Source organism: Ailuropoda melanoleuca, chromosome 13 (assembly GCF_002007445.2).
Source record: "Ailuropoda melanoleuca isolate Jingjing chromosome 13, ASM200744v2, whole genome shotgun sequence".
Taxonomy (NCBI): domain Eukaryota; kingdom Metazoa; phylum Chordata; class Mammalia; order Carnivora; family Ursidae; genus Ailuropoda; species Ailuropoda melanoleuca.
The window spans coordinates 29,518,511-29,531,515 of NC_048230.1; the positions used below are offsets into that span (position 1 = coordinate 29,518,511).

At 36.0% G+C, this 13,005-nt stretch overlaps 1 protein-coding gene across 1 annotated transcript in view; it reads left to right on the plus strand.

Annotated features, from left to right (window-relative positions):
• EFCAB3 (EF-hand calcium binding domain 3) overlaps positions 1–13,005 on the plus strand; it is a 337,832-nt gene that overhangs the window by 59,798 nt on the left and 265,029 nt on the right. Inside the window, exons 18-22 of the mRNA XM_034640938.1 lie at positions 2,186–2,254; positions 3,125–3,268; positions 3,866–3,937; positions 6,853–6,996; positions 12,849–12,920. Coding sequence (XP_034496829.1) covers positions 2,186–2,254; positions 3,125–3,268; positions 3,866–3,937; positions 6,853–6,996; positions 12,849–12,920 — 501 coding nt within the window. The remainder of the gene's footprint in view (positions 1–2,185; positions 2,255–3,124; positions 3,269–3,865; positions 3,938–6,852; positions 6,997–12,848; positions 12,921–13,005) is intronic.

Sequence of the window (13,005 nt, forward strand, 5' to 3'; positions counted from 1 at the left end):
CCCCCCCCCCCCCCCCCCCCCCCCCCCCCCGGCAATCCTGCCCTCTCTTTCTTTCTCTCTGTCTCTTTGCCTCAGGAGAAATTCTTCCTTTCTATTTAGGCATTTGGTATATTTTCTTCAATGACTCTAGGTTTCTGAACAAGCAGTCTCTACAAAAACTTTTAATCTACAAAAAATCTCAGGAGTGAGGAAATACTTAAGGCCAAACTAACTGCTTAAAAGAGGAAAGATGGGAGACGCCTGAGTTTCAGCTGGTTAAGCATCTGCCTTCGGCTCACGTCATGATCCCAGGGTCCTGGGATTGAGTCCAGCATCAGGCTCCTTGCTTAGCGGGAGACTGTTTCTCCCTCTGCCTTCTCTGCATGTTGCTCTCTCTGTCTGTGTTCTCTCTCTCTCTGACAAATAAATAAATAAAATTTTTAAAAAAGAACAGGAAAAGATGGGTCAGATTATCTACCGGTCTTCAGGAGGTACAGTGCAATAGCTCCAATATTTGCTCTTTAAACAAATTACAGTAGGCTTCCAGAGAAGGGTAACTTTTGAAGCAGACCGGAGTCAGCTAACTCAAATGTCTGCAGTAGCCAGGCATATAATGCAAATTAATAAAATGAATTGGGTATAAGACAAAAGGAAGGGATTGGAGTGTAGCGTAACTTGAGAACACATATCCTATATTAAGATAGTTAAATTCAAGTGAAAAGAAAACCCCAACACTTCCTAGGACAATGAACGTGACTGAATCTCAGCTGCATTCAGTCTGTGAGCCTGTGATCCCTGAAGCAGGCTTCTGTACAAGTGGGGAAAAGATCTTTTCCTTCTACCCTTCTAGGTTCTGAGCTGGAGCTCTGTAACAAAAGACAGATTAACAAGAGAAAAACATACAAATTTAATATAAACTTTACATGAAAGGGGAGACTACGTAAGGAAAGAAGACCCAAAGAAGTGGCTAAACCTGAATGTTTTAATGTTACCTTGGATAAAGGATAGAAAGTGGTGGTAAATGTGATAGGTCAAAATGATACGAGCTAAGGGTGGTAAACTGGGAGAAATTTAACAAGGCCTGTTCATTCAGTTTCCTCTGGGTGTCCCTCCAACCCTCAGTCTTCAGAGACAAGGATGCTCCTTTCCTCTGGGTATAGCAAGAGCATCTCTCACGTGAGAGTCTTATGACCTGCTTCAGGGAGGGTGGGGAGGTCTGAATCCTAACTGCACCTTCCATTTCTCAAATTTCTTCAGCTTAAAAAATTCAGTATGCTAGGGTGCTATGTTTTGGGGGTAGTATGTCCTGAACTCTGTCCTCCAAAAAATAAGAAACGTGTGATGTTATGGATAATTCAGAAGAAATTGAAATTCAGCTATTAGGTTTTGTAAGGGTTTTTTTTTTTAAGATTTTATTTATTTATTCAACAGAGATAGAGACAGCCAGCGAGAGAGGGAACACAAGCAGAGGGAGTGGGAGAGGAAGAAGCAGGCTCACGGCGAGGAGCCTGATGTGGGGCTCGATCCCACAACGCCGGGATCACGCCCTGAGCCGAAGGCAGACGCTTAACCGCTGTGCCACCCAGGGTTTTTACTTACTTGGAAGGATTAATAATTTTATATATTTTCTTTTATGCATAGTTTTTGCTTGTTTGCTTCAGGGTTAAATAGGGAGTGGTAACAGTAGAAACAAGTTGAATTTCTCTTTTCTCACCAAACAGAACTTTCTTCCAAAGGATTTTTTTTAAAAAATTCTTTCTCTTCCTTTGCTGTATTTGTTGTATAAATCACCTCTGCAGGGAGTGGCCCTGTACCTTCTCTTATACTCTTTATAGGTGTATATACATTTTTGTACTATATAACCTGTGTGTAATTTTTTTAAACCATGGGTCACAATACTGGGTTGTGAAATAAATTTACTAAGTCCTGAATAGCATTTTAAAATGAAATGAATAATATGGAATTTGTTAGAAGATATCAGCATGCATGACATATGATAAGGGTAAGTATTGTTTTATAAAACGTTTATTTCTGTGTGTGTGTGTGTGTGAGCACGCATGCTCACAATCTAAATATATTTCTTACCATGCATTATCGTCATAGCAGTTTGAAAATGGAATGACATTATATTAAAGCAATACCAGATCCCTGCCTTAATGAGGTTCAAATCTGTTTAAACCCTATTTTTTATTTCTTAATTTTGCAGAAGATAAAAAGATCTTAGATATAATTGATGTTTTCACTAATTCACCTAAACCATCAACACCATTCAACAGTAAGTATAGTAAAAGAATGAAAATTAAAAATAAATTTCGAAGATCATTGTATGGTGTTCTACTTTTTCTAAAGTATAGTTTGTTTTGCCCTGTGCTTTTAATTCCTTAAGTTTTCTTTGCTTTATTGAGATGTTATAATCTGCTTTCTTATTCCTTATCATATTCAATAGTCTATACTTTGACTGTAATGAATTATTTGGAATTACATTCCTAGAATATGCTTCCTTAAAGCAAATAGTTTGTCTGAGTGTATGCTTCAGTGTAAGGTATCCCATGAATCTAATACAATTTTCTCTTGCCTCTAATAATTTCCACATGCTTCTTTATCTCACCTATAGTGAAACATTGTAAAAGAAAGTACCAAAAAAAAAAAAAAAAAAGATCTAGCGCATCTCAAACTAGTAGGTACATAGTAAGAAAGAGAGGCTCTCTAATCCTAGGATAGGGTGTGACTACATGTTTTTCAGACCATAGCAGATTTATATTTTCATTTTTCTTTCTCCAACTACCTGTGTTCTATTTCTGCAAGCTGACCTCATTCTAAGAGCTATTAATTCGCTGTGCTTCAAATGCTTTCGGTCTGTGAAAGACTGGAGCACATGGTAGTTTTTACCTTTAAGGGGAAATAATAAATAAAAACAAATTTTTACAGAAATTTTGCAGAAGTTCAACTTTAGCTGGCTAGGGGTATGTTAAATTTTGCTTATTGTTTAAGTGACTTCTGAAAACAAAGCCCATTGATATGTTTTGAAAGCCCTTTAAGAATTCCTTTTGTAATACACCTACTGGCTGCAGGTCAAGGTGTTAAGTCTAAGAAAGGGCTTTGCCCCAGTGTCCTCATTTGTTCTCTATTCTTTGTGTATTTACAGATTTATTTAAAGAGATTACAACTCTTGATAAGATAAAAAATGATAAGATGCCTGCAAATGAACTGAGCTTCCAACTCTTGAGTGCTGGAATTCCATTAAGCAACAAGACTTTCTGGGAGATTCTGGGTCAAGCATCTATTGATGGTGAGCCCTTTTTGAAAGAACAGCCTATGTTGAGCTTAATGAAGTCCTAGTTCTACTGTGAGCTTGGGATATCTGTTTTATATATGCATATTTTAGATAAACTAGGTCTTAGAAACATAATGAGAACATAGGCATACTGAGAACTAATTAAAATTAATATTTTTCTCCTGGAAATTTTATTCATTCATTCATTCATTTATAAGTAGGCTCCATGCCCAGTGTGGAGCCCAACACAGGGCTTGAACTCATGACCCTGAGATCAAGACCTGAGCTGAGATCAAGCGTTGGATGCTTAACCGACTGAACCACCCAGGTGCCCCTTCTCTTGGAAATATTTTGAAGAGGCTCCCTCTGTTTATCTGGCATCATATTTGTAAAATGTATACATCAAAATTTAATTGAGACAAGTAGTATAATTAGAATTTTTTTCTTATGGGAACAGATTCTTGGTAAAACTATTTTAAACTGATGTTTTTATCCAGCTGATTTTCAGAAATTAACAAAATTTGCTCATCCCCAGTTTCCTATCATGGTTATTTTAATGGTTATAAACGTTGACACTTTGCCATTTGATAATCCTTATACTTTACTTTTTAGAAAATAGTGAAGTTAGTCTCAAACAAATTTTGGAGTCTTTGAATACAAATAAGCCAGCTCCTGAATTTGAAGGTGGGTCAATCAATATTTCATTTTGGATATTTGTCATAGTTTCCATTGCCTTTTGTTATTATTATTTTTGAACAGTGTTGTGAGGTATAAATGACAGATAGGAGCTGTATATTTTTATAATTAAAGTGCACAGTTTGGTAAGTTTTGATATATGCACACACCGTAAAACTACCATCATGATCAAGGTAATGAACACATCCCTCACCCCCAAAACTTCCTCATGCCCCTTTGTAACCTCTCCTGCCATTTCCTATCCTCTTCCTCATCCTCAGGCAACCCCTGGTCTGCTTTTTGTCAGTATAGATTCATTTACATTTATGAGAATTTTATAAAATAGATATATTCTTTTTTTTTTTGCTGTATGCTTTCATCCAGCATAATTATTTTAAAGTTCATCCATGTTGCATGTATCAGTAAGTCGTTCTTACTTATTATTGGATAGCACTCCATTTTATTGATATACCACTGTTTATCTACTTACCTGGTGATACACATTAGGCTATATCCAGTTTGGAGCTATTACAAATAAAGCTGCTATGAACAATTGTTTACAAGTCATTGTATGAACATGTGCTTTCATTTCTCTTGAGTAGTTACCAAAGATTGTCTGGTTCATATGGTAGGTGTATGTTTAACTTTTTTTTTTCCAGTTTGAGGTGGTTACATATAAAACACTATTAATATTTATTTACAAGTTTTTGTGTAAATACAGATTTTCTTTTTTTTAATAATAATCTTTTATTATGTTATGTTAGTCCCCATACAGTATATCCTTAGTTTTTGATGTAAAGTTCCATGATTCATTATTTGTGTATAACACCCAGTGCACCATGCAATATGTACCCTCCTTAATACCCATCACCAGCCTATCCCAATCCCCCAACCCCTCTCCTCTGAAGCCCTCAGTTTGTTTCCCAGAGTCCACAGTCTCTCATGGTTCATTCCCCCTTCTGTTTACCCCCCTTCATTCTTCCCTTCCTTCTCCTACTGATCTTCCTATTTCTTAAGTTCCATAAATGAGTGAAACCATATGATAATTGTCTTTCTCTGCTTGGCTTATTTCACTTAACATAATCTCCTCCAGTCCCGTCCATGTTGCTGCAAATGTTATGTAATCATTCTTTCTGATGGCTGAGTAATATTTCCAGAGTGGCCACACTATTTTGCATTTCCACCAGCAGTGAATGAGAGTTCCAATTCCTCTGTATCCTTACCAGTACTTGGTATAGTCAGTCTTTTTAATCTGAATCGTTCTAGTAAGTGTGGAGTGGTATCTTGTGGTTTTAATTTGCATTCCGTTAATGACTAATGATGTTGAACATCTTGTTGTGTGCTTATTTGCCATCTGTATATCTTCTTTATCACATGTCCTTTATCAGATATATACTTAGCAAAATATTTTCTCTGAGTCTTATATTGAGCAAATTTTTCTTTGAGTCTCTTCATTTTCTTAAGTGTCTTTAAAAGAGCATTAATTTTAATTTTGATGAAGTCTATCCAGGGAAACAAAGGTTTTATCGTATGTTTTCTTCTAAAAGTTTTATGGGTTTTGGTTTTGCATTTTAGGCGTATGATCTGTTTTGAGTTAATTTTTATATATGGAACAAAGTTTGGATCAAAATTCCTTTTTGTTTTGTTTTGCATATGGACATTCATTTGTTCCAGCACGATTGTTGAAAGGATTATGCTTTCTCTATATTTTCTATACTGAATTTCCTTTGTACTTTTGTAGAAAATCATTTATTTATTTATTTATTTATTTATTTATTTATTTATTATTTATTTATTTCCTGTATTCTCTATTCTGTTCCATTGATCTTTGTCAGTCTTTACACTGATACCACATTGTCTGATTACTGTAGCTTTATAATAAACATTGAAAGCACTCAGGTAGCGTTGGTCCTCCAACTTTATTCTACTTTAAAAAAATTGTTTTGGCTATTCTAGGTCTTTTCCATTGCCATGTGGATTTTAGAATCAGTTTAAATTTCTACTAAAAAGTCTGCTGGAATTTATTGGAGAAATTAAGGGCCCTCATGAATTAAGATCTGTTGGATAATTTCTTTTCTATTTAACGTCTTATTAAATAGTACAACTCTTCTCTGCAATTCCTTTGTGTGCCTGTACTTGCCTCCTTTTAAATATTCTCCTAGATAAACTAGAGATTATAGTCCAAACAGTGACCTTGAGTGTATGATGATTTGTGTCACTCATTGATAAATAGAGGCATGGCTTTAATCCTAAGGACCCCATTTAGAGGGGAAAACTCCTAGAGGTTTAGATAAGACCTGGGAAGAATGCAGAGTGCTTCAGCCTGAAAGAACCTCCAAACTTTTTATTTTCTTCATAGAAAAACCCTTACACCAATACCTACAATCTTGAAACTCGTCAATTTGTATTTCATCTACAGATTTTACACATTAGATTCTTGTCCTTTTAGGTTAAAAAGTAAAGGCCGTTTCCACTTTCAGGCACAATATATTCCTGAAAACCTTAATACTCTCATATTTCTGGGGGGACTTCTAATAATAGAGTAAAAGTTATGAGGAATAAGCAAAAAATGGAAGGAGCAGCAAAATATGTAAGTAGAAGAAAATTCAGGACTAATATTTTTATACTCTGAAATTTGGGCTGTTTCATATACACAGAGATAAGTCCCAAATTCCATCCCACTGATACAAAATTAAACATTTCCTTAGGAGATGCAATAATGGCCTATTTTAACTTAAAAAAAAACTGATAGTTTTATTCAGTTAAAAAAACCCTCAGTCATCCTAATTTTCTTTAAGACAAAAATAACTGAACATCTCAGGGAAATGTGCTTGGAATAAAGGAATATTTGGCTTATTAATTTTGGAATCATAAAGATAATATTAATTGAGATATATGACTTCAGAATCCACATGTGTTTTCAGATTTATCTACTGCCCTCCAGACTGTCAACTTGATGGACTGCAACAAAATTCAAATTAACAACTTGCAAGATGCTTTCAATGACCTCAATGTTTCTCTAAAGCCTGAAGAACACCAGATGTTAGAGAAAACGCTTGATGTTGATGGTATATAATAATAATAACTATAAGTTGGCTTTCCAAATAAAGTGACAGTAAATTTTCCGTTCCCCTTCCCTATCCTCCATTCATCACTCCCCCACAATTTTTTCTTTATTATGCTAACGGAAAAACACTCTAACAGAGAAGGTCTATTGAGATCATAAATTTATCTTGATAGAAAAATCTTTGAATAAGATTAAGAAGATTTTTAAAGCCCCGTCAAGTATCCTGTGTTGATTCTATCAAGAGTGTAATTTGTGTGTGTATTTTAGCATCTACTATGTAAATCAGGGAAGATGAAGTAATTCTCTGTGAAGGTTGTGCTGAAGTAAAACTGCTTTTAGCCAGGAATGGACTAAGGGAAGACTTTCTCCCCTCATCTTGAGATATTTACGGCAGGGGATTGATTGTGAATCCTAAGAGCTGTCAGAGAAAACAATATATAATTTTCAAATTTTGCCCATTAGGTGTTTTTTAAAAATTAATTTAAAATCAATTCCTAAAAGTATTTTCTTTTTTACATTATTAAATGGGTTTTAGCATTGTTTCATCAATCATATTGACCGGGGTCACTGCACAGCACAACTTCTGGGGCATGTTGTCATCCATTTCAACAGCAACCTTCGGCGTTAGGCAGTGCATGGCCTGCATGGCTATGCAACAGACCTGATCCCGAGTGCCTGTTATATGTAAGGTGTCATGTAAAATGTAATGTAATCGAATAAATATAAAGTATTCATATTTAGGAAATTTTCGGTCTAGTTGGTGAGGCAAGCTATAAACAAAAGGGTATATATAATAATATAGGACATAAAAGTTCAGTGCATCTGCAGTGTTAAATAGCAGCACTTGAATAATAGCCAGGGAAACAGTGATGTGATATTGTGATTTGTAATAAGAAATATATATTTGTCTTCGACCCCATTCCTGGCATAGAGCTCCTAAAACACTTGTAAATTCCTAAGTGATGAGAGCGCTAGGGGCTTCTTTTGTTCTAATAGAAAATTCTGGGTGGGCATCTGGTTCCTAGGTGGGGACTGGTCACCAAAAAGATAAGCCATGATTAGAACCTTGGAATTTTTAGCTCTACCCCCCCATTCTCCAGAGAGGGGAGAGGAGCTAGAAATGGAGTGAATCATTGATTATGCCTATGCGAGGAAGCCTCCCTAAAAACCCAATAGTTCAGAGAGCTTCCAGGTTGGTGAACACATTCACATACCAGGAAAGTAACTCAACTCAACTCCCTCAACTCTCAGGGACAGAGCTGCTATGCTTGGGACCCTCCCAGATCTCCCAGACCCTATGTATCTCTTCATCTGGCTGTTCATATGTATACTTTATCATATCCTTTAATAAATTGGTAAACATTAAATGTTTCCCTGAGTTCTGTGAACTATTCTAGCAAATAATTGAATCCAATGGGGGAGAAAGTCATGGGAACCTCCAGTTTGTAGCCAAGTTAGACATAAGTTGTGGATAACCTGGGGACCTACTACTTGTGATTGGCATCTGAAGTGGGAGAAAGGACAGTCTTATGGGACTGAGCCCTTAACTTGTGGGACCTGATGCCATCTCCAGGTAAATTGTATCAGAATTGAGTTAAATTACAGGACGCTCAGTTGGTGTTGCAGATAATTGCTTGGTGGGGGAAAACATCCCCCACATCTGGTGTCAAAGTGTTGTGAGTATGGTAGTAGTATGAGAGTGAAGGAGAAACACAGGAGGAGGACTGAGTTTTTTCCTATACAAGTGATGATACTGAGTTATATAAGAGTTCAGAGGAGAGCAATTTCATTCATTCAACGAAAGTTTATTAAGCATCCATTGCTTGTTAGGCACTAAATATATAAATATAAAAGAGCTTACAGTCTATTGAGATGACAAGCAATGAGAATGCGAATTGTTATATACTATGACAGTGGTGAACATAGAGTGTTACGGGAATGTATAGAATAGGTACGTAACCCACACAGGGTTGGATAGGGTAGTCAGAACAGGCTTTTTGGAGGAGGTGCTGTTGGAGTTGAGGTTTTTTTTTCAATTTTTTAAAGATTTTATTTATTTACATGAGAAAGGGAGAGCAAACGTGCCAGCAACAGCACCATCAGAGGGAGAGGCAGAGGAGAGGGAGAAGCAGACTCCCCACTGAGCAGGGGGTCTGATGTGGGGCTCAGTCCCAGGACCCTGGAATCATGATCTGAACTGAAGGCAGACACTTAACTGACTGAGCCATCCAGGTACACCTGGAGTTGAGTTTTAAAATATGAGTAGAGGGGCGCCTGGGTGGCACAGCGGTTAAGCGTCTGCCTTCGGCTCAGGGCATGATCCCAGCCTCATGGGATCGAGCCCCACATCAGGCTCCTCCTCTATGAGCCTGCTTCTTCCTCTCCCACTCCCCCTGCTTGTGTTCCCTCTCTCGCTGGCTGTCTCTATCTCTGTCAAATAAATAAATAAAAATTAAAAAAAAATAAAATAAAATATGAGTAGGAACTAGCCAAGAATTAGGAGTACAGGGAAGGCGACTGGAAGGAGTTAGGAAGGAATGTTCAATATGTACAAAGTATAGAAGAAGAAAGCTCGTGGAGAAGTCAAGGAGCTCTTAAATAGACTGGTAGGACGTACACCAGTGGATCTTAAGACTGATTCACATCTGAACTACCTAGGGAATTTGTTAAAAATACAGATGCTTACATCTTTTGCTTCAGAATATCTGCATCATGGCCAAGGTACGTGTGTGTGTGTGTGTGTGCATGTGTGTGTTTAACGAGCTTTACAATTCTTGTTGACATGAATCAAAGTTTGATCATTGATTTGGTGGTGCATATTGACAGAAGGAGTGGGGAAGAAAGAATTGAAGTGGCCATATAGTCAAGAGCAGATCCAGAAGGGTTTTGTTTTTATTTGTTTTCTCTGAGCAGCAAAGTTTGAATTTTATCCTGAAGGCTCTAGAGGGTCATTGATGAATTCAAAGTTGAAAAATGACATGACTAATTTTGCACTTTATAATGGGCATTCTAATAGCAGTGTTAAGAAAGGGCAGAGGAGGGCAAGATTGGAAGCAAAGAGACATTTTAGAAGGCATGCAGTAATTCAGGTTAAAAATAATGTGTTGAAGTAAGGCATTAGCTCTAGGGATGGGAAGAAGGGAACAGATATGAGTTCTAGGAAGCAGAACTTCATCGTTTGGTTAAGTTAGGGAAGGGAGAGAGAGAGAGGAATGGAAGATGACTGACAGATTCTTGGCTTGGGAGACATTTCCTGGTGATGCCTTTTAAGCTGGGGGATACAGGACGAGAGTCAGGCTTTAGTGCAAGGATGAGTTCAGCTTAGGATATAGTGTGTTTGATGAAGGGCATGATGGAGGGAAGAGATTGAAATGAGAAGAGATAAATCTAAATTCCTTCACAGATTACACAGGGTTTTTTGTTTGTTTGTTTGTTTGTTTTTTTAATCTAGTTCCTGTTATCTGACCTGTTTAGATTAACCCTTTCCCACAAACTTTCCTACACATTTTTGTAAGGTTTCAAGACACTTAATAAACAAATTGAGTAGTTTAAACTAAATCCAAAATTAAGAAACTACTTATAGTTCCCCGAACACATCATACTCCCTTGTATTTCTATACATTTTCCTCATGAATCTTTCTGTTAACCTTCAGATACACTGCCAAGTCAGTAAAAATGTGTCCTCCTTGAAGATTTCCTTAACTCATTCAGCTAGATATGGAAGCTTTTTTCTTACATTTCAATAACATGCCATCTTTACCATCATTGAGACAATTTTGCCTTATAACTGTTTGAGAAAAGTGATTATTTTGGAGAAATTTCCATGAGAGTTATGAGGATACATTTTGAACATCTGCTATATAGGCATTTAGTTACTGATGAAAAATGAATGCTTAAACTGTAAGCAAATCTGAAGTGTTCTGTTGGGAGAACAGGTTAAATATATAAAGTCGCAATACAATGTGAGGTAGGTGGAAATATCAAACAAGAAGCCTGTGTTCTTGTTGGGTTTCCACTTCTTTGACCTAAATCATATTATCTTAATTATTTTTCAGGTTCTTCCAGCTAATGGGAAATATATAGGTGTTTGTATATTTCTGAATACACAATATATGCATCTTTGCTTTAAAAAACTTAGTAGGAAATACATTCACTGCATAGGTGGTCATTTATAAAGTTTGCCACCTAGATGCAACTTTAAGTTTCCTTTTTTTCCAATTGTCTAAAAAGTAAGGTATTGTTAGATAAATATTCATTATTTTACATTAAAACTGATTTCTCAGAAATACTCAGATATTCTTTTAATCAATTAATATGTGATAATTCCTTTAAGATATATTGTATAAAACCCAGAATAATAGTTTAAACTGAGATTTAGGGGGGTTTGATTTTTAATAAATTGATTTTGTTTTAAAAAGAAGATATAAGTTAATCCAATTATTGAGTGTTTTAATTTAGCCTCATCTCAATTTTTCATTCTTTTATTTAAATTTTGTTTTATTATTTTGTGTTTGACTCTTCTGTCTTCCAATATAAAGCAATAAATCATTTAAGAAAATTGTGAAAATAAAAGAAAAAAAGTCATAATAATTAGTCAATACTTTTATATACCTAATGCATCCAATTATTCGTAGTTCTTATTTCTATACATCCATTGTGCAAGCTGACACTAGACACTTCAAACTAGGTTCATACTCAGAGTCCGTGAAAAGTTGGAACAGTATTCATTAGAGAATGATGTAAACACAGCTGTCAAAACCATAGAAAGTTGTCCTCTCTCTTTTCTTACAACTTTTTAAGATATGAAGGTAAAAAAAATGCAATTAGAATAATCCACTAAGAGTTTTATTTGCCACCTGCCATTCTCTGAATGCTTGCTGAGAAATGTAAGTTTTTAACTTGCAGATTTTCCTTGATAGACTGGAATTAGGAAAGGTTCCCTCTAAAGTGAGTGCTCCAGCTGCCACATGGGAATAAATACAGAACCAATGAAATCAAATTTTGGCAATATGGAAGTAAAAATGCATTTGATCTGTCCCAAGGATTTGTTATTTGCATAGAAATAAAATCATTAACTCATTTGTGTTTTAAATCCCTCACCCCAAAAGGATATATTGTGTTTGAGGGGTTTGTGGGCATAGAGTTGAAGATATGCAATAAACGATGGTCTAGCCTAGAAATAGAAACTTGAGAATCACCAACATACAGTTTGTGGTTACAGGAGAATTATGAATGGTTTATAGAGTGTAACGAGAAGAGGGCCAAGGACAAAGCATTGGGACATGCTAACATTTAAGTAATGGTGGAGAAAGAATGGTTTATAAAGGACATTAAGAAGTAGCTAGAAAGGTGGGAAGGAAACCGAAAGAAAGCTATAGCAACAAAACAAAGAGAAAAAAGAGTTTGAAGGAGGAAAGTATTAAATAAGACAAAGGAATTAAAAAGTGTTCATTAGTTTGGCGATAAATAGTTAACAGGTGAACTTGGTAAAAGTAGTCTCTGGGAGATGGAAGCCAGATTAGAGCAATTTGAGGCATGAATGAGGATGTGATGAATAAAAACATTTCTTTCCAGAAAAGAGGTTGTGAAGGAAAGGAAAAGGAAAGAGTAGCACTTAGCAGGGTATCACAGGCGGGGAAGGCTTTTTAGAAAACTAGACTTAGAAGCTGGTTTTGACATGAATAGGATTTATAGAAGTTGAGTGTAGATTGCATTCTGGACAAAAGTTTACATAGCTAGAAAAATCTAAGGTGCTTTAAGGAGGCAGTAAGTGAACCAACCAAGCTCACAGTGGAAGTGCTTTATGTTTTTTGAATTTATTTATTTTTCTTTGTACTGTTTTTTTCTTTACAGAAAAGGGAGATGTTTCCCTAAAGACTGCCCTTTTAGCACTGAAGAGCAATAAGCGTTTGCAAGACTTTAGAGGTGAGAATAATTAGGAAGTTTTATACACATTGAGAATATAGGAAATTTTTAGCTAGTTGTCAAAAAGTGATGGACCACTTACATA